The sequence below is a fragment of the Pteropus medius genome, unplaced genomic scaffold (genome assembly GCF_902729225.1).
Source record: "Pteropus medius unplaced genomic scaffold, Ma_sr-lr_union100, whole genome shotgun sequence".
NCBI classification, from domain to species: Eukaryota; Metazoa; Chordata; class Mammalia; order Chiroptera; family Pteropodidae; genus Pteropus; species Pteropus medius.
In genome coordinates this window covers 347,838-369,436 of record NW_024355109.1, presented here as the reverse complement: position 1 = coordinate 369,436, position 21,599 = coordinate 347,838, and the positions used below count along the sequence as shown (strand labels likewise).

The 21,599-nt window shown below is 37.6% G+C and overlaps 1 protein-coding gene across 9 annotated transcripts in view; it reads left to right on the top strand.

Annotated features, from left to right (window-relative positions):
* Nucleotides 1–21,599, top strand: part of CARMIL1 (capping protein regulator and myosin 1 linker 1) — a 261,243-nt gene that overhangs the window by 219,942 nt on the left and 19,702 nt on the right. For all 9 annotated transcript variants that reach the window (XM_039857089.1, XM_039857092.1, XM_039857088.1 and 6 more), the window contains 3 exons: nucleotides 6,604–6,670; nucleotides 6,901–7,097; nucleotides 18,789–18,901. In XM_039857089.1, coding sequence (XP_039713023.1) covers nucleotides 6,604–6,670; nucleotides 6,901–7,097; nucleotides 18,789–18,901 — 377 coding nt within the window. The remainder of the gene's footprint in view (nucleotides 1–6,603; nucleotides 6,671–6,900; nucleotides 7,098–18,788; nucleotides 18,902–21,599) is intronic.

The following is a 21,599-nucleotide window of genomic DNA, read 5'->3' as shown; positions in this document are numbered from 1 at the left end:
GAGAGATCTGTCCCATATACCTTCTTTTAAGAATGAAAATAAAGCCTAAAGCATGTCATTGACCACTTTCAGGAGACAAAGGCAAAACCCCGTGGGAAATCCCTCGGCTCTCCCTTTTATAGCTGCAGCGTTTGCCCCCAGATAACTCACAGATGACAGTCCTAACCTTACCCCAAAGTTTGCCAGGAAATATCTCACTTTTATTATTACTTTTACATCATTCTAGTACATCCATAGTCTGAAAACAAATGACATCATTCTATTTATAATATTCTGGTTTTAGTAGTGGTATTGCTACTTTAAAAATATAGTAATTTTCCACCGCCAAAAAATGTCAAATCTTAGAAAATGTAGCATTCCTACGTGTGATATTAAATTAACTCTAGCATTGAGCTGCACTTTTTTTCCTAAATGGGAAGTGGGTTAAAAAGTGGCCAGAAAAGCACAGGTGAGCCTAGGATATCTTCTATGAAAAAGCAGGGATTGGTTTTAAGTCTAATGGGATCATTTCAAAGGATACAAAATTCAGATCAAAATAAAAAATAAAAAAAAGTCTTGAGTTCATAGTAATATTAAGAAAATAAAAGAGAGAGGAGGGTACAGAGGATTTCAGAAAGGGCAAGTTGATTTTTAAAGAGGAATGGCACCTGAGAAATGTAGGAATAATGGTAGAAGTAGAAAATTAGTTGTGTAGCTCCTGTTTTATTCATTCACTCAGGCAAGGATTGTCAATGGTTGTTTAAAAATGGATTCATCCACATAAACTAAAAGTATCATTACCAAAGGAGAAGATACCTGTGAGATGGAGCAATCAGAAGGTCCTTATCCCAATGAACTGAGTATCAAACTTAGTGTCACCAATAATGGAACAACATGACATGAGTGCCACCTATTGTGGTTCAGTCTTTAGTTCACGGCATCACCTATGTGGCACTCATGCTAAAACTGGTTTGCCTAAATCTAATTATTAGGAAACAGTCAGACAAATATAGAATGTGGGATAGTCTATGAAATAGTTGGCCCGAATCCTTCAAGAAGGTCAGTATTATGAAAAAGGAAGGCAGGGGTGGGGGATGGAGGGTGTGCTACATAAAACAGACTAGAGAGATATAACTGTATCAGTTATATAACTGATATAACGGGTGAATTCTCCATTAGATTCTAGATCCAAAATGGTCGGTGATGGGAGGGAGGTGTTATAAGGCATTTGAGTGACAATTGGGGAGATTTGAATATTGAAAAGCCATTTCTAACTAAGTGGCTTTTTTCCCCCCTCACCCAATCTGGTTCCTGACCATCAAATCTCTCTGTGCCCTTACTAAAAGGATGTGCTAAAATGGCTGGCAAAACATATGTATATTTTAATAGAGTGAACCCTATGTTGATTCCAATTAAATTTTTTAGTCTTTCACATATGAGTTTTGTAAAGAAAATGAAGAAGGCAGATGTGGTACTGTTTGTTTTAATTTGGTTTCTTTGCCTTGGAAACAGTGTTTATCTCCTAAATGTTGAGATGGCAACTATTCCTGAACACTTTATGACTAACACGTTAGCATTTTTGTTTTGCCAGTGTATTTTTTTTTCCATACCAAAATATAAACTCTAGGAGTACAATGCCCTCATCTCTCTTATTCACTGTTCTACCCATCCCCCTTCCCCAAGACTTCTCAGCGCACTCAGCGCACGGTAGGTACTCAATAAATACTTGTTGAATTGTAAATAACATAAAACATTACTAATAAGATTATAGCCTCATTTCACAAATACCGACAATCTCTCTCTCTTCCTCCTTTCCTCAGAAACACTGCTATCATGAGTTTGGATGCTTTTGTAAAGGTTTTTTTCCTTTTAACTGTTGTCCCATCCTTTGCATATGCCTCATTCCCCTATTTGATAGTTTTTTAGAGTGTTCCAACCTTTTTGCTATTATAAGTTTAAAATTTATACTTGCCCCTCCCCCCAGCTTTTCTTTTTGGAATAGAAGAATAAAATAATGACAATATTATAATGTTTGTAATCACTCACTACCAGCTAATGAAGCACTGCAAGGTCATTGATTGGTGCTATCTGCCAGGCTCTGTGCTAAGTACGTACCTCGTATTCATTATCTTGCCTAATCTTCACAACAGTTATTTTATAAGCTAATCTAAGATTTGAGCTCAGTTCTTGGATGCCAAGCCTTGAGCATGAGACATACTTGAGAGAGGAGGTGACCTCTCTTTACTAACTAGTCCTTCCCTTGTCTTGATGGGAGGATGTTGGTCAGTGTAGTTAAATGAGTTCCACAAAATGGGCGGAAGGAGTAGAGGAATCAACTAATGATCATTCCATTGACAAGTCAAATTGTTGTTGCCATGATTTTCCTCTTCATAAGAACATGTTTTGTTTGCCTGTCATTTTAGGGGTTTAACCAATTAAAAGGTTTCTCACTTTCACTTATAAAATCTTAGCAGAGATAATTGGGAAGAGTACTTGTCTTGTTGAATTAATCTTTTACAAAAGAAGATAATCTTTTGTAACTATGGGACTTAACCATCAGCTGTACCTCACATGTTTGTATCCACAATTACACCTCTTTAAGGAAGCTTTTGAGGAGGGGATATATGTTAAGATGGGATAGTCTTTATTTCATACATATCAAGAATATTTGAAATGTATTTTAACTTTTTCTCCTTTCATTCTGCAAGGGTGTTTTCAGTCTAATTTAATGGATCATAAAAGGAAGTATATTTAAAGAAAATAACCTAATAAAGAATGAAATTAGAAGTCTGGAAATTGATACTGCTGGTGGAAGCCTTTGTAATAAGCCAATAATATTGATGATGACAGTGGTGATAGTGGTGATGATTTGGGGGACTTCCTTCTACTTATGTGCCATCTTTCCTCAGAAGAGACCCAAACTGCTTACATTTACAAATTGAAGAGCCCTATATTTTCATCCTGTTGTATATTGAGGAAAGATGACACACAAAAAATAAAGAACTTGAAGGGAAAATATATGAGCCCCAGGTCAGTGGAGTATATCACAGTGTTTCGGGGAGATTTGCAAAAGACCCCCTCCATACACAGACACCTATACTTGGCTTTCACAAAGCCTGACATTTTACGACTGGACTTCTTATTTTTTGTTATGTTTTTAAAAAATTCTTTTATAAGTTTTCAGAATATTAAGAAGATGCCTTAACAACTGTTAATGGTGACCAACAAGACTTTTAAAATGATTTAATTAATTAGAGATTTAATGTGAAATGTAAGGTAACTCAAATTCCCACTAAGGTACAAGGTATCATCAACATTTAATTACACTGTGCGTAGGTAACCATGCTAGGCAAGATCCTGTTCTGAAAAGCTTTGATGACTGAGAGGGAGAGAGGATTCAGATCTACTTCATCATAAAGTGCAGTGGGCAGCATAGGATGACATGAAAGATCCCCAGAAGGGACATGATTATAGATACACTGTCCTTACTTTGTGACTGGGACTAATCCTGTGGCTCAGCATGGGGTTTGCTAATACCCACACAGTATTCTTTGTACCATGTGCCTTTGGAGCTGATGATGTCTCTATCCCCCTTATGGGCTTGGACTGTGGCTTAGCAAAATTGGTAACATCTCTAAGAGTTTCTGCAGTTTCAAGCTGTAATTGTGCTTCTGCTTATAAAAAGCTAGATTGGATGCCTTAAACTAATACTATTTTGGCCTCCTTGCCTTATTCTTTTGCTATGAAGGCTTTTTGTGGAGCTTTTTCTGTTTGTTTATGAATGGTACCTCTCCCTCCCCTTTTCTTGTAATGCTGTTGCTTTTTCTCTCTTCCATTCATATTTTTCCCCTTTCTTTTTGCCGCATGGAGACTCTCTGCTGTACAAGTGTAAGTATTTTGATGTCTCTGCTGTTTCCGGCTAGTTTCCGGCTATCCTAGTTTACGTTCTTGTGTTCCATTTGCTTCTGCGTTGCCTGGCTGGTCTCCCAGGAGACTGTCCTGTCACCATCCATCTGTGGATCCTGAATGAAATAGGCAGCAATTTAGAGACAAGACTGGATTTTACAAGTCGATTCAGCTAGCAAAACAGGTGATGAATTTAAAGTATCCCCAACCATGTGCCTGAAAGCAAGCAGAGTGTTGTTGAAGAGAGTGTAAACATTCAAGAGGGGAACAGTCCTTATTCCATCCATGTTAAAAAAAAAAAAGACCTGATTATTTAAACTTCCAGATTTGTTTACTGATTCTTATTATATCACTTGTTTTCCAGAGTTATAGAAAATTGGCATCACAATTCACTTCTTATATTAGAAGAATTTTACTAATCTGCTTTGTAACTGTTTTGTTTAACCAACCTTTTATTTTGTTTTTAGCTTCTGGGGAAAGAAGAAATTAGGGATTCTTGAGCTTGGATTGAGAGTGTTTATTATTCTTTGGTCAAACTTGGTAAAATGAACAAAGAAACTACTCTATCCTATTTCTATGGTGATAGAAACAATTTAACTCTTTTTTAAAAAAAAAACCATGTTTAGGAATTATATGTAAAAGTGAGTTTAATGGGGAAAAAATGTGTTATTTGGTAGGTTCAAACATTAGTCCTTGGAGTAAAAGTGAACATATCACTAATGAGCTACATGGAGAATCCTATATAAAAATCCTTTTTAAATCCTTTATAAAAATTGGATCAAATGAGTAAGGTTTCCGAGTAGTGCAGACATTGTGCTGCTTTTGGATTTCTAGAAAACAGAGCCATGAATTTCGCTCACACTGTGTGCCACCCACTGTGGGAATTTACTGATGATTTAAAAATTGTAATATATTTAAAATATCATAATCGTTGTAGTTTTGCCTATATTTGATATCTGTTATAAAGGCTTAATAGGGAACTCTGAGCCAGATTATGTTTGCTAATGAACACTCTATAAAATCTAATGAAGTCACAGGAAAAAAATTTGGAAGACATCTTCATTCCATGCATTTTTAAACATCTTTCCTATTTATTTATGTCTATCTAAATGAATTGGCCGGAAATTATATCCCAAGCTGCTTCTTGATCCTGTTACCTACCATGATTGTGCACAAAGTGAAGACTGAAGAAATTTCCTTGACTAAACATAGCATATATTTTGGTAGTTTATGCCTCTTGAGAATTGTTTTTGGTGGTTTCACTCAAGAATAGACTAGTCGGGCCACTTACTACCTTCTTCAGCCAGCTGTTAAGACCAAATTTGTGGAAAACAACCTTGAAACTGGATTCCTTTCCAGTTACCTTGGATTGACTTTTTATTGAACCTACAAAGCCTGTTGCTTTATCAGTAGGAACTATTCAGATTGTCTGCCTTTTACAAAACCTTGTAACAAACAAATCAGTTAAGTCTCATGACATGTTTCAGGAAGACCAGTCTAGATTTAGATACAATCGCTAATCATTTTTTCTCTCCTCTTTTTCTCAACAATAAATACTAGCCAGAGGGTATTATTGTTAAAACTGTCATAAAATTATCAACTGTAAGTTGTTTGCTTTAAAGGTCAGTATGAACCAATTCATTCTTTGATCCAAAGAAAGTTTATTGGCCTCGTGGATTTTTTTTTTTTTTTTTTTTGAGAAAGCCTTAGGGACAACCTATTAAATGAGATGAAAGTCTGCAAACTAAGTTCTTTCAGTTGTGTTATATCTTAATTTTTACACAAATACCAGTTTCCAGTATCAAACCAGTTAAAAACATCCCTGAAACCCATCCATCTGTATGTTAATAATGAATGGTATGGTAGGAGGAATGCTGGGCTGACCTTGGTGACTGGGTCTCTCCTTAGCACTGCTACTGTTGACAGCTTGAATGGTAGCGTCCGTCATCTCCATGACTCAGTTTCCTCCTTTGATTTGTTTGTGTCAGTGATGGCAGTGGTCTCCTCCAGCTTGAACGTGGAGGGAGAAGCAAATGCCTTCTTTCGATTTGGCCTCACATGATCAACAGCTGACACCAGTGCTAGGAAAATACTGTAAGGTTTGGCCATGATTTGGGTTTCGATCTTGTTTTTTAAAGAACTGGCATGATCAAAGATGTCTTTCTGAGAAGTGAGAACAGATTTCTAAATCACGGCAACTTTTTTCTAACTAGTCTTTGCCTACAATGTAAAGATGAAAATCTTGGTGTCAGAAATGTGAAACAAAACAGTTAAACTGCTTTAGCCGTTAAGTGACAAAAAGTTCAATGTTGCTGACATTGATGTTGCTGTGATGACAGGTGAATCATTGTATCTTCAATTTTTAGCAACTGATGTTTATAGTTTTTCAATCTTATTTATATCCATTTTAACATCCCTCATGGTGCAGCTCTGAGATAAATTCTGTATCATTAATTATTCCTTTCAGCTATATAAATAGAATGTGACCAGTTAGGGCTGAGGGCAAGAAGACAAATGTTGGCATTATCATTTGAGAAAATTGTAAACATTTAGAAATTTATAGGTTCAGTCTTCAGTCAGGCTATCACTTGGTACCAACCGTCCTCTAAGGAAGTAAAATAAATATTAAACTTCAACAACTGATCCAAATGTTTCTGAAATTTGAATGGCAAGTTTTTTATGAATACCTGACTCGGTGCTTTCTTATTTTATTGCTAGATGACTCCTAAATCCAAAAGGAAGAGTATCCATAGCCGGATGCTGCGGCCGGTTTCCAGGGCCTTCGGTGAGTGTATTGCTAATGCCATTTCTTTCCTTGTAACTGTGAAACACTCTCCGCAAGGGCCTCAGACCCCTGCAGCTTCTTAGGGATGCTCTAGATGAGCAAACATTGAGAGAGTCGAGTGATTTGTGAATGGGTATTTGCTATTCCACAATAGATTCCAAATTACTTTTAGGAATTTTCTATCCATCTCTATGTAGTAAGCATGGGTCTTGGGCTTTACTTTGTTTTAGAAATGGAGTTTGATCTGGATAAAGCACTGGAAGAGGTGCCAATTCACATTGAAGACCCGCCTTTCCCCTCTGTCAGACAAGAGAAGCGAAGCTCGGGCTTCATCTCTGAGCTGCCCTCCGAAGAGGGGAAGAAGCTGGAGCACTTCACCAAGTTAAGACCAAAGCGGAACAAGAAGCAGCAGCCCACCCAAGCGGCAGTAAGTGGGCCACAGAGGCCTCGACCCCCTCACCCTTTCCTTCTTGGGAGAGGCTGGAGAGTCCTGCACAATAGGAAAGCTTGTAGTTAGAGAGAATGTGATATTAGTGCAAAATTTCTCCACTTGGTGCTCAACGATTTTGGAAGAGACAGTGCTGTCAAGTTTCCAATTCTTCAAGGTTGTCCTTAGACTTCCCTAGAAAAATTAGTCATGTGGGTGAGAAAAACAGGCAATATCTATAGAATTTTACAAGTGTCTGAGTGTAAAAAGATAGAAAATAAGTACCAAAGAATTTATTTGTAAATTGTTTGCAATTGATTTTAAAGTGCACACATGCCTTCCCCGCCTCCCCCGTGACTCCCCCCCCCCCACTCCCCCGCCCTATTATGCTGACCTTGCCTCTGCTGCCATCGCTTTTGATAACCTAGATCTGAGTGGTGTGCTGACTCAGCATCCTGCTCGAGCTACTGCAGGAGAAGATTGCATTGTGCTAAAGAGCACATTTATCCCATGTGTCTCCACAGTCAATGTCTTTTCTTTCTTTTGCAGTCAGACTTCTTGTCTGTTTGCACCTATTGTCTTTCTTCCTCACTTTCCAGTCGCTCCACTAGACTCTTCATTCTATACCTACCCACTCCCAAAACTGCCCTTCCAAGGTCACTCCTGACTTAATTCTGTTGATGCTTGTCAGCTGTCATCTTGATGTCTCAGCCATCACTTGGCACAGAAGCTCTGTCCTTCCTGAGTGGCAGCTTCCAAGGGCCTCTGAGTTGTCCCACTCTTTCTTATCACCCACCTCTGCAGTGATGTCTTTTCAGTTTCCCCTGCCTGGCCTTCAAGTTTATTTTCTGGGTAATACCATCTAAATCCATGGCTATCAACTGCTTGTTGTTGACTCCTGCCCTCTCTGCTGCACTCTAGATTCACATACTTACCTGTCTCCTAAACTTGGATGTCCCAGAGCACCTCAGGCTCAACAGCTTCAAAACTGGGAGCTAGTCTTTCTCTGTAAACCTGTCCTTCCTCCTATAACCCTACCCCATGGAGCATCACCAGCTGACAAGTTAGATACCTGGCTATGATCCTGAATACCACTCCTCACCACCAGCCCCAATCTGCCCTCCACCTACTTCCTCCTCGCTTATTATCCCTTCCTCCCATGCTGTCAGTCTTCCAGCATCCCAAGACCTCCGCCTCGGGCCTCCAACAACACACACACACTAACACTGCCCTGTCAGCTGATAATGACTCATCTTGCAGATCTTTACTAAAATAAGACTTCTTCTAGGAAGTCCCCCTGTCTCCTATAGGGCTGTGATCACACAGTTGCAGGGAAGGTTGCTCTTACAGATAAGTGGATGACTAGAGACCTAAGTGGATAATGGGCACAACAAATTATCTGCATGGACAATCATTTATTCATTCTTACTGGATCAGGCTTTAAATATGTTTGATTTATTTCATTTGAATCTGTTTTTAAAAAAATTTAGTGTATTTTTTTTAAATTACTTGATTTTTAACTTTTTTCTTTTTCTATTTTTTTAAAACCATTTATTTATTTATTTATTTATCTATCTATCTATCTATTTATTTATTTATTTATTGGTGACATTGGTTAAAAAATCCAGTAAGTTTCAGGTGTGCAGTTTAACAGTGAGGCATATAAATATGCTGCATTCTGTGTTCTCCATCCATAGTTAGACTTCTTACTGTCACCACATACTAGACCCCTTTTACCCCATCTATCTCCCCACTCCATTCACCCCCTACACTCTGATAACCACTACTCCATTGTCCATTTCCATGAGTCTCTCTTTCTTTGTCCTGTTCATTTCTCACTTTTAGGTTTATATACCACATATAAGGGATATCATGTGATTTTCAACTTTTTCTGTCTGGCTTATTTTGCTTAGTATGATTATTTCAAGGTCCATCCATGTTGTCGCAAATGGCAGTATTTCATCTCTTCTTATGGCTGAGTAATATTCCATTGCATATATGTACCACAGCTTCTTTAGCCAATCATCTATCTTAGGACACTTTGGTTGCTTTCATGTCCTGGCCACTGTGAATAATGCTGCTATGAACATTGGTGTGCAAATATCTTTTCAGGTATGAGTTTTCAAGTCTTGGGATAAATACCCAGTAGATGGATTGCTAGATCGTATGATAGATCAATTTCTAGTTTTTTGAGGAACCTCCATACTGTTTTCCATAGTGGCTGTACCAATTTGCAGTCCCACCAGCAGTGAATGAGGGTTCCTTTTTCTCTGCATCCTCTCCAACATTTGTTATTACTTGTCCTGTTGATAATAGCTATTCTAAAAGGTGTGAGATAGTATCTCATTGTGGTTTTGGTTTGCATTTCCCTAATAGCTAGTGATGTTGAGCATACATTCATATGTTTGTTGCCCATTTGTATGTCTTCTTGGGAGAAGTATCTTCTGTCCTCTGCCCATTTTTTAATTGGATCATTCATTTTTTTATTGTTATTAATTTGTATGAGTTCTTTATATATTTTGGATATTAGGCCCTTATCAGAGGTGTTGCTTGCAAAGGTATTTTCCCATGCAGATGGTTGTCTCTTACCTTGTTAACGGTTACTTTTTCTGTACAGAAGCTTTTTAGTTTGATGTAGTGCCATTCATTTATTTTTGCTTTTACTTCCCTTGCCTTTGAAGTCAAATTCACAAAATCCTCTGTAAGTCCGTGGTCCCTGAGTTTAGTTCCTATTTTTCCTTCCATGCATTTTATTGTTTCAAGTCTTATATTCAGGTCCTTAATCTGTTTTGAGTTAATTTTGCTGTGCGGTGATAGATACCAGTTTAGTTTCATTCTTTTACGGGTGACTTTCCAGTTTTCTCAGCATCATTTATTGAAGAGGCTTTCCTTTCTCCACTGTACATGTTTGACTTTTTTGTCAAAAATTATTTGCCCATAAAAACATGGGTTTATTTCTGGACTCTGTTCTGTTCCACTGGTCCATGTGTCTGTTTTGCTGCCAATACCATGCCGTTTTGATTATTGTTGCTTTGTAGTATAATTTGAAGTCGAGCAGAGTGATGCCTCCAGCCTCGTTCTTTTTTCTCAGGATGGCTTTGGTAATTCTGGGTCTTTTGTGCTTCCTACTAATACTAATTAATACTAATCTGATGATTTTTTGTTCTATTTCTTTAAAAAATCCAATGGGAATTTAATGGGGATTGCATTAAATTTGTATAATGCTTTAGGTAATATGGTCATTTTAACTATGTTGATTCTTCCAATCCAGAAACACAGAATACCTTTCCATTTCTTTGTATCTTCTTCGATTCTTTTTAATAAGGTCTTATAGTTTTCAATATATAGGTCCTTCACATGTTTCCTTAGATTTATTCTTAGGTATTTTATTCTTTTTGTTGCAATTGCAAAAGGAATTATTTTTTTCCACTTATTTTTCTGACACTTCATTATTAGAGTACAGGAACGCTATGGATTTTTGAACGTTGATTTTGTATCCAGAAACTTTACTGCATTTACTCATTGTTTGTAGTAGTGTTCCTGTGGAGTCTTTAGGGTTTTTTATAGAGAGAATCATGTCATCTGCAAATAGTGACAGTTTGACTTCTTCGTTTCCTATTTGGATGCCTTTAATATCTTTCTCTTGCCTGATTGCACTTGGTAGAACCTCCAATGTTATATTGAATAAGAGTGGTGATAGTGGACAGCCTTGCTTTGTTCCTGACCTTAGAGAGAAGGTTTTTAGTTTTTCACTAGTAAGTCTAATGTTGGCTGAGGGTTTGTCATATATGGCCTTTATTATGTTAAGGTACTTTCTTTCTATACCGATTTTGTTAAGTGTTTTGATTATAAATGGATACCGTATCTTGTCTTTTTCCGCATCTATTGATATGATCATATGATTCTTATTTTTAAATTTGTTTACATGGTGTATCACATTAATCGATTTGCATATGTTGAACCATCCCTTTGCCTCTGGGATGAAGCCCACTTGATCGTGGTGTATAATCTTTTTAATATGTTGCTGTATGCGGTTCGCTAGTATCTTATTTAGGATTTTTGCATCTGTGTTCATGAGCGATATTGGTCTGTAGTTTTCTGTTTTTGTATTATCTTTACCTGATTTTAGTATCAGGGTAATATTAGCCTCATAAAATGATTTGGGAAGTATTGCCTCCTCTTCAAGTTTTTGGAAGAGTTTGAAGAGAATACTTATTAAATTTTCTATGAATGTTTGGTAGAATTCACTGGTAAAGCCATCTGGTCCTGGACTTTTACATTTCGGTAGGTTTTTGATGGCTGTTTCTTTTTCCATACTGCTGATCAGTCTATTTAGATTTTCCGGTTCTTCTTGATTCAGTCTAAGAAGGTTGTATCTTTCTAAGTACTTGTCCATTTCTTCTACGTTATTAAATTTGTTGTTATATACATTTTTATAATATTCTTGTATGATCCTTTGTATTTCTGCAGTGTCTGTTATAATTTCTCCTCTTTCATTCCTGATTTTGTTTACTTGTGTCATTTCTCTTTTTTCTTTGTTGAGTCTAGCCAGGGGTTTGTCAATTTTATTAACCCTCCAAAGAACCAGCTCTTCGTTGCATTTATTTTTTCTATTGTTTTTTGTTTTCAATTTCATTTATTTCTGCTCTAATTTTGATTCTTTCTTTCCTTCTGCTGACTTTAGGCTTCATTTGTTCTTCCTTTTCTAGTTTTTTAAGATGAAGCGTTAGGTTGTTTATTTGAGCTCGTTCTTGTTTTTGGAGATAGGCCTATAATGATATGAACTTTCCTCTTATGACCGCTTTTGCCATGTCCCAAAACTTTTGATATGTTGTACTATCATCATCATTTGTTCCTATGTATCTCTTGATCTTTGTTTTTATTTCTTCTCTGACCCAGTCTTTCTTCAGTAGCATGTTGTTCAATCTCTATATATTTGTGGTTCTTCCTCCTGCTTTCTTTTTTACAGTTGATATCCAGCTTCAAAGTGTTATGATCAGAGAATGTGATTGGTATGATTTCAACTCTTATATTTGTCGAGGCTATCTCTGTGTTCCAGTCTGTGGTCAGTCCTTGAGAATGTTCCATGTACACTAGAGAAGAATGTATAAGCAGATGTTTTGGGATGAAAGGCTCTGTAAATGTCAATTATGTCCAGTTAGCATAATGTGTCATTTAAGGATGGTAGTTTCTTTCATTTGATAATTTGAATATTTGATTCCACTCCCTTCTGACTTGTAAGGTTTGTGCTGAGAAGTCCGACAATAATCTAATGGGTTTTCCTTTATAGGTTACCGTCTTTTTTTTACCCTGGATGCCCTGAGAATTCTTTCTTTATCATTGAGTGTTGATAATTTTTATACAATGTGTCTTGGAGAAGGCCTTTTTGAATTGAGTTAATTGGGTGTTCAGTTGACTTCTTGAATTCCACGGTCCAGCTCATTCCTTAGGTTTGGGAAATTCTTGTCAACTATTTTTCTGAAAATGCTTTCTAATCCCTGCTTTTTTTTTTTTCTCTCCTTCAAGAATGTCCATTATTCTTATGTTTCCTCTCCTGATGGTATCAGCTAGTACTTGTATTTCTCTTTCATTATTTTTCAATCTTCGCATTCTCTCTTCTATTTTTGTCTTCGATATCACTGATACTTTCCTTCATTTGGTCGACTCTATATCCCAAGCTTGCTATTTCATTTTTCATCTCTTGCAGTGTGTCTTTATCTCCAGAAGTTCTGTTTGGTTCTTTTTGAGCGTTTCAGTCTCCTTGCTAAAGAACTCATTCTGTTGATCTAGTTTTTTGTTTTTGTTTTTGTTTTTGTTTTCCAATTCCTGAAATTGTTGATGTGAATTATTTTAGATCTCATTGAGTTTTTTCAGAAGTACCATCCTGAATTCTCTGTCATTTTAGTTGTATATTTCTCTGTCTTTAAGCTTATTCTCTGGAGATTTTTCTCTTTCTTTCTGAGAGTCCTCATCACCTGGATTGTTCATGGTCTTTAATGGACTATTTCTCCTCTTGGGCATTAATGGAATTGTATTCTGCTGTTTTTTTAGAAAGATTTATTATATAAAGGTCCCTCATTAGCCTGTTGCAAAAAAAAGGTGTTTTTCTTTTGGTTTCCAGTAGGTGGCATCTAAGCCTCTTGGATCCCTGCTTTATATAAAGTCTTAATAATGCCTTTTTTTCCTTATAGATAGATATTCAATCATGCTCGCTGCCCTCAGTCTCAGTCCCTGTCAGTTTCGGTAGCCCCAAGGGCTCCACGGTGTTCATTCTCGGAAAATATGGGGGGAGGAGCCCTCTGAGTTAGGGGATGGGGGCTGTGGCTCAGCCTCAGTTTTGCATCCGCAGCTGGTAACAATCAACTTGTTTCTCTGCTGTCCTGCTTCTCTGCTTTCTGCCGTGATGACTGGGCAGTGCTGCCGGTTGCATGGAGCTCCCAGTTCTCCCACACAGGGCTGTTCAGGGAAGTCATCACTTCTTCTCCCCTCCCCCTCCTCCTACAGATAGCTCTGGCTGCTGGGAGAGGCAGCTTCTTTGTTTCTCCCAGTCCACAGCCCGACTCCCAGGGTTCTGCCCTTTGGTCGCTCTTATGCACATATCCCATGCTCAGACATGCTAGTGTGCAGTTTGAGTATTTTTTGTTGAGTTTTAGATGTTCAGCTTATTGTTGTTTCAAGGAGAGAGATTTGGGGATGTCTCTCACTCTGCCATGTTCCTGACGTCACAAATCTGATTTTAACTTTTTAATGCACTATCACATATTCTTAGAGGAATAAACTTTTTTCTTTTTTCTTTTTAAATGAGGGATGGGCCCTTTAGATAGGGAATGTTTCTAAATGGTTACTGAATAAACAGTTCCTCTTTGGCTCCTTCCATAAGGAGGGTCATTAGCAGTAATACTAATCTGAAATGTTGACTTGAGTTTCCCTTTGATTAAGTCAGTGGCGCAGGGAAAGAGAATGGTGTATGTTTTTTTCTTCACTCATTTAAGAAACAATAAAAGGGCAGAGAAGAAGGCTGCAACAGAGTTCTAGTGGAGAAACATACTAGATATATCCTAGAAAGATTTTAACTTTGCCCGTGGTAAAGCTAGGACTTGCAGGGTTGGCATACCCCAGCCTCTTCCATCCTGGGGCTCTGTAACACAAGGGTGTGTGTCCTAAGTAATGGAGGTGGCCCGGGTCTAAATAGATCTAGCTTCTTCCCAGAAGCTTGGTGGACTGAGAAACATGGCATAGTTTGCTTTCTCTAGTTCATAGTGAAAATATACTGCCTTATGATTTCACAGTGCTTCCATTTTCAGGGTGCTTCCATATCTAACAGCTCTGTGAAGCTACCACACAGGCATGTCACCCTCATTTTTCAGCTGAGAAGGAGAAGGTTGCAGCTTATCTTTATGACTAGTATTTAGTAGCAGTGATCATTTAACATTATCATTGTTTTGTTTTGGTTTGTTTATTTGGCTAGAATTGAGTCCATTCAGTCTACCTTGAGTTTTCTATAGCTTTTCTAGAGCTTGTCCTTGACCCCCAGCAGCCCTAATGAGCTTTTCCAGGTGACAAAATTGAAAGCCAAGGTATGGGCTGTTTTAACTTTGTACATTTGTGACAACAAATGTGTCATCTCACTTGGTTACCATATTTTATTAGGATTTTTTCGTCTGTGTGCATCAATGAGAGAGAACTATAATCTTTCTTATTAAACTGTCCATCTAATTTGGGTTCCAAAATTACACTATCTTTATAAAATTAGTTGGGAAGTGTTCTCTCTTTTTCTATTCTAATGGTTTTCTTATAATAGAAATTTTTTTATTCCTCTCCTGGGAAGCCATCTGGGTCTGATGTGCGTGCACGTGATGCTTATGTGCAGATTTCTTTACTAGGGATTTGATTCCTTTTATTTTTTATCTATTCAGATAACGTAATTCATCTTGAGACCATTTTGGTAATTTCTATTTTTCTAGGATATTGTCTATTTAGATTAATTGTTCATTTAGTTTATAGATTCTCATAAGTTTTTTAATCTCTTCTGTATCAATAGCTATGTCCCATTTTTTTTCATTTCTAAAGTATTTTAATGCTCTTAGTTTCATAAGGTTGTCTCTTTTATTAGTATTTTTTAATGAATCAGCTTGTAGTTTTATTAGCCCTCTCAAGTTCATTAATTTTTGTCTTATATTTGTATCATACTTCCTTTGTTTTACCTCCTTTGGGTTCCTTATTTCCTGACTTGATTGCTTAGCTTTCTTTTTTTCAAGTTTTTTACTAATATATGCATCTACAATTCCATGATGTTTCAGTTTACTAATTAGCACTCCTTGGGTACATTTGTTCAAATTTACTACTGTACCTAAGTATCTTTCCTTCCCACCCATCTCTCTCCATCTGCCCTATGGAGACATCATCAGAGACCTGGCAGCTGCCTTTTCAGAATCCAAGTATACTACCTACTATGTCCTTGGCGCATTCATCTCAGTCCTGGCAGAGGGAACACATGGAGGGCGGTCTGAATTTTCCTTAGTCTTCATAATCACTCGCTTACCTTCACAGCATTGACACATTATCCTTTTAGCATTTACCTATACACTAGAGGTACAAATCTACCTTTTTTATTTTTCAGATATCAACAACAATAATTCTGGTTCCCAATTTCATTTACAGACACCTTTCTCTAAGCGCAAATGCAGTGGTTCCAACCAGCTCAGGGCTGAGGTTTCTATTCTCCCTTTCCAATAGCTATGCTACCCCATTTAATCTGAAATTTACTCTCCTTGATGGAAAAGACCAAATTAAATGAGATTTTGAGAACTTGTGATGTCTGTATGTCCTTTCCTTTCCTTTTGCTAAAAACTGAGCTAAAACAGCATGTGTTTGGCCTTGAACTGTTTGAGATCTACATTTCATTTTAGTCTTCACTTTTTCTGCTGCTCTTCTTACAAGCTGATGACACCTCCTCCTGCTTCCTATTTTTAAAGACATCTCATTGAAGAGCTCATTGAATATCTTTTTAATCACATCTCATTGAAGATCTCCCGGAGATACTAGACTGCTCTTAACCTCTCTACTCTCTGTCTTTTTATCTCTAAAATGGCACAGTTGGACTGGGGGAATCTATAAGAACCCATCCAACCCTAAAAACTGGCCTGTCCTGCAGGAAAGCAGACTGCTTTGTTGAGCCCTGTATGCCTCTGTCTCTGAAGCCCATTGACATTCTTCACATCCCCAGAGGACCTCTGTGCAAGTTGTGAATTCTTTTAAAAACAGGAAAAGAGAAAAAGGCTGAGGAGAAATTTTATTCTAGTAAAACTTATTTTTTTCTCAAAATAGGAAGGAGAATTTGACAGGGAGCCTCTGAGGGGGAGCTTAGGTGCACTGGAAGGAAGCCCCTTGTCGGGACTACGAGTCCTGGAGTCACATCCTTCTTATCCATTAGCCAGGTGACCTGTGTGAACGCCACTCACCCTCTGAGCCATTGTTTGATCTGTGACTAACCAAAAACTAGGATAAAACTTTTTCCTTTTCACTTTAAAGCGTAGATGTAGGGGTGAAAAATAATTTCCAAACACATGTAAACTATAGAGCACTGTGACTTACACAGGTGTTTTTACTGTAGAGATTTCATTCTTCTTTGACAAAAGAAAAAATGATAACACAAACAAGCTCTGTACTGCTTTATCTTTTGTAATCAAAATAAGAAGTATTCAGTGAGCTGCTTTCTTTCCGTAACTGAATTACACAACTCTGCTGCTTCTCGGCACTCTTGCAACATAGGAAAGCCTTGCTCCAATTCAAAGCACCATTCAGATGAGAGGTGTAATTGTTGTTATTATTCACATTTCAGAGGGTTCTATGTCTATTATCTGTTATCTGCTCACTTTTCAGCTTTCCCAAACATGAACTCAGACACATAGTTCATTTTCATAATAGAGGTTTCCCAAAGAGAATGAAGTGGATGATTGTTTAAAGCAAAAAATTGGTCTTTTTTTTTTTTTAAACAATGTATACTCTGACATGAGCCAGTTCTCCCAGAGGCAACTTGAGACTTGAAAAATCAAGATTACAGAAAGGAACTTTCCCACCATGTTACAGCAAGAAATCAACTAGGTATCCTAGCCACATGAGAATTTGTCCTTGTGTCCAACAGAATGGGCAAGATACATGTTTTTTTCCCATTGGCCCACAACCTATCTTTGTGTAACATTAATTTAATATACCATCACAGACACAAATCAGACATGTTAGTAAGCTAGCTGACTGTGAGTTGTCCATTCAAATAGAAATGCTAACTTGGTGACTAATTTTCTTATAGCTTCTCATCAGCTTCTCTCTTGAGACCCAAGCTTTTAATTCTTGCTGGACACCTGCCCCTGGACTTCCTACAACATCTCAAACACTTGCATGAAATTGGACTCATCTTTGAACTGTGTTCCCTAGAACCACATTCCCATTAACCCAACCTAGAAACTTGGACCTCCATATTAAGGTCCTCTTTTCTTTCTGTTCTCCTTTCTCCAGTTCTTAACCAGTCCCTCACCTCCTCCAGATTAGACTAAACTATTACAGGAGTCTTTCATTTGTGTTCCTGAACAGATTTCCCTACCTAAAATCCCTGGCTTCTCCAATATATCCTTCATGCTGCTCCAGAATTATCTGACCAAAATACAGGTTGGGCCACATCATTTTTTTTGTAGGCTCCCTATCACTTACAAAGTAAATTCCACACTTATTAGTGTAGGATTTGAGCCCATTCACCATTGGCCTTTGTGTTATTAGTTGGGAAGTATTCATTCAACTAGAGATGATGAAAATACTCACCTAAAAATGACTTAAATAATGAGAAATATTTATTATTTTCTCACCTAAAAAGAAATCCAGAAGTCTCCGGGGTGTTGTCCACCTTTCTGCTTCATCTTCCTGTTCCATCCTGTTCCAGCATATTGGCTTCTGTCCTCAGGCTTGCCCCATCTTGAACTTCAGGTTGCTATTGCAGCTCAGAAATCATACCCCACCACACACACATAACCATGCAGAAAAAAATATATTCCTTTATCTGCAGGAAAATCTGCCAGGAGCCCTTAGAAGTTTACCCCTGATATCTCTCTGACCAGGATTGTATCACATGCTTTTGCTATCAGTTATAGCCCAGGAGATAGAATTGGGGTATTTGGTTTATAAAAATAAGTATTCGCATCTTGAAATCAGGGTTCTTGCAGCAGGAAAAAAGGGAAGCAGGTGAGAGAGTTTGGAGTGGCAACTATTAACATCTGCCAGGGTTTATACTCTGCAGTTAATCTCATGCACATACCTCAGGCCCCTGGCCTCTGGGCCATTCACAAAACAGTGTGTTTCATTTTTCCATGCATTCTCTCTCCCATTACTAGATGCCTGCATGCCTTTTTCTGCCTTTGGAAACACTCTGCTCTTCTCAGCCTGTTCAGTCTGAGCTATTTCTGATAGACCATCAGCATTAATCCTCCACTAGGCATTGTGTTCATAGTGTGTTCCTCATTTATTTCTTTCAGCCCTTGTCAGAGTTGTACATGTGACTTCTATTCCAATAAATTATAAGGGCCCTCATTTTAGTCAGTCTTGTCCTTCCTGTAGCCTTTATCAAAGTACCTTGAATCTAGCAATGAATGTTTGCGGAATTAAGTTGAATGTCAATTAACATTACACCTGTTTGGTTTGCAGGTCTGTGCTGCCAGCATAGTCCCCCAAGATGGTGAACAGAATGGTCTTATGGGGAGAGTAGATGAAGGTGTAGATGAATTTTTCACCAAGAAAGTGACCAAAATGGATTCTAAGTGAGTTCAGAGTCATTACTAATAATACTCGTTAGTTCACATTTAAATTACTAACAGTTACAATTAACTTTGTATACTAAGGCTCATTTATATATTTTTTTTAATAAAATTTACTATTCTGATGGTTTGCAAATTGCGATCTCCAGTCCAGCAACATCACTAATCATCACTATTAACTGAGAACTTGTTAGAAAGGCAAATTCTCAAGCCTCTACCCCAGACCTACTGAATCAAAAACTCTGAAGGTGGCGCCCCTCGTTCTGGGTGACTCTTTTGTTTGTTTGTTTTAATAAGCCCTCCAAGGGATCTGCTGAGCATGCTCAAGTTTGAGAACCATCATGCTATTTTAAAACGGACCACAAAATGTATCATCCCAAAGTATTTTTTCTAGGGTGTTATCACCGTCACTTGGATGATTCTGTTACAGGGCAGTGAGCTTTGACAGTTGAAATTACTTATATCTAAATTCTCCGTTTTCATAATCTGACATATGTGAGGGCCATACGTCATTGTGAGATGGCACGACCTTAAGAGAGTGTCAAAATGACAATAGAATTAGTGAAGAGGCTTCAGAGTTAGTCTCTAAAAAGTTCTGTCAGCACTTTATTACTATGTGGATTTTTCCTAAAAGCCAATTCAGTGGTACTTTTTATTAACAGTTATATTTAACTTAAAACACTCTGGTTTTTAAGGTGATTTGTACCAAGTTTTTAAATCCCCAACTAAATGCAAATCTATCCCAAAATACACCCTTGGATTTGTATTAGGATTGTATCTGAAGTATTCTTCACCTTGAGATGTCAAATTCAGAAAGGAATTGAAACTGTATGATAAGCCAAGGGTGGGCAAGGCTGATCACAGGTAGAGAAGAAACCAGCCTATTCTGAAGATCGATATGTGTTATCTTGCCTCTGTAGAATGGCAAGGCAGAGTTTTTATATCCATAACAGTCCAACGTACTGAATGTTATACGCTTCAAGACCGAGTTATTTGTCTTTGACACTGGTCTTAAAGGTTGGCACACTATACTTGGAAAAATTCTATTTTCCTATCCTTCAAGAACCGACCTAAATGTCATTTATTCTTTGAAGCTTTCCCATGACTGCTTCCCATAGCCCTCCACGTTAATTGTTCTTTCTCTAAAACTGACTCAACACTTTTTTTTTTCAGCCTCCACACACATCTGTGAGGGCACACATCATTCTTGGAGAGTTTGTTTGTTTGTTCTTACAGCTCAGGGAATGAATGAATGGATTCCAATGTTAAAGAGTCAGGCAGCACCAACATAAACAGAGCAAAATGGGAAAGTTCTTCTTAATGGTTTGCTTTCAAGCCTGTTTCCCCCTTAGAAGGGTGTTCTTCAGAAGCAACACCCGGGTCTTGTTTTTTTATTATAACTTCAGTGTCTGACACAGCCTGTGATATGTAGTCTGTCCTCAATCACTAATAGTTGAATGATTCAAGACGATCTTGGCCTGTATCTGTATAAACTACAGATACCATTGTAGGCCCTTTTCTTCTTAAACTTTAGAAATATATATTTAGTTAGTGAAAAGGTCTGTGAGTGTGTCTATTGTGATTTTCTCGACTTTTCATGCTACCTTCTTTAACTGTCTTGGAAGGAAAGTTGGGCATACTTTATAAGGTATAAAATTCACTTTCTACAAAGATACTGTTCTAGGAGGATTCAGTTATCTTCTAGTAGAAATAGACAGAACTAGATACATTAATTTTTATCATATAGTGATGGAATCTACTAAAAGTTGTGATTTGTTTAATTTCATTTTGCTATAAAAACAAGTATTGTCGTTAAGAACAAATATTGTCATTTTAATATGCAAAGGGCTAGGCATAGATAAAACCATGAAATAATAATGTAAAGAAGTTTGAAGATCAGTTTTACATGCTCATAATTTAAAATGTCAGATGTTCTACAAGCTTTTTTTATTTTTAAAGTTTCTTGTTTCTTTCCCTATTCCCCGACACAGTTTCTAATCTTTTAGCTGTTTATTTTTTATTTTGCTTCCATATTTGTTAACAACATTGTTTTGCTATTTTTTTGCTATGATGATAATTTGGTTCTTACACACTCTGGCCCTACCAGCTAACACACGCAGGCAAAACTGTCTGTCTCTCTCTGTCTTTCTGTCTGTCTGTGTCCCTCTCTCTCCCTTTCACGTACGCGTGTGCGCACACACACAAACACACTTTTCCCATCTTCTAACTTAGTTATATCATGATTGTTGGTTCTATCAGTATTGCCTATTGGCTTCATTATATCCATATAAATACCCACAGCTGAGTTATACGTATGCTATGACATTTCCTTTTCTAGACAACTTTGTATTTTCCCTGGAGTTAGTAATTGTCTACTTTTCATTTGCTTGGTTTTCTATATTGTTATCACTGACATACCCCCTAAATCTCCAGTAAAAGGATAAACCTCTCAGTTTTATCTTCATGGACCATCCTTCACTGCTGTCTGACTGATTCCACTTTGAACTCTTGGCCCATTTTACTGGTGTCATCCTAGGGTCTCCCTCATTTGCTTGGGGCTTCTTTCCCCTTGTTCCTGTGTCCTTTTCCTATTTCCTTTGGCCCATGTTTTTTTCTTCCTTACTTTACTCCCTTGTTTGGGTAGTGCACCTCCTGGTGTTAGTCTGAGAAAGGAGGCATAGGAAGTGAGTTTCTGAAACTC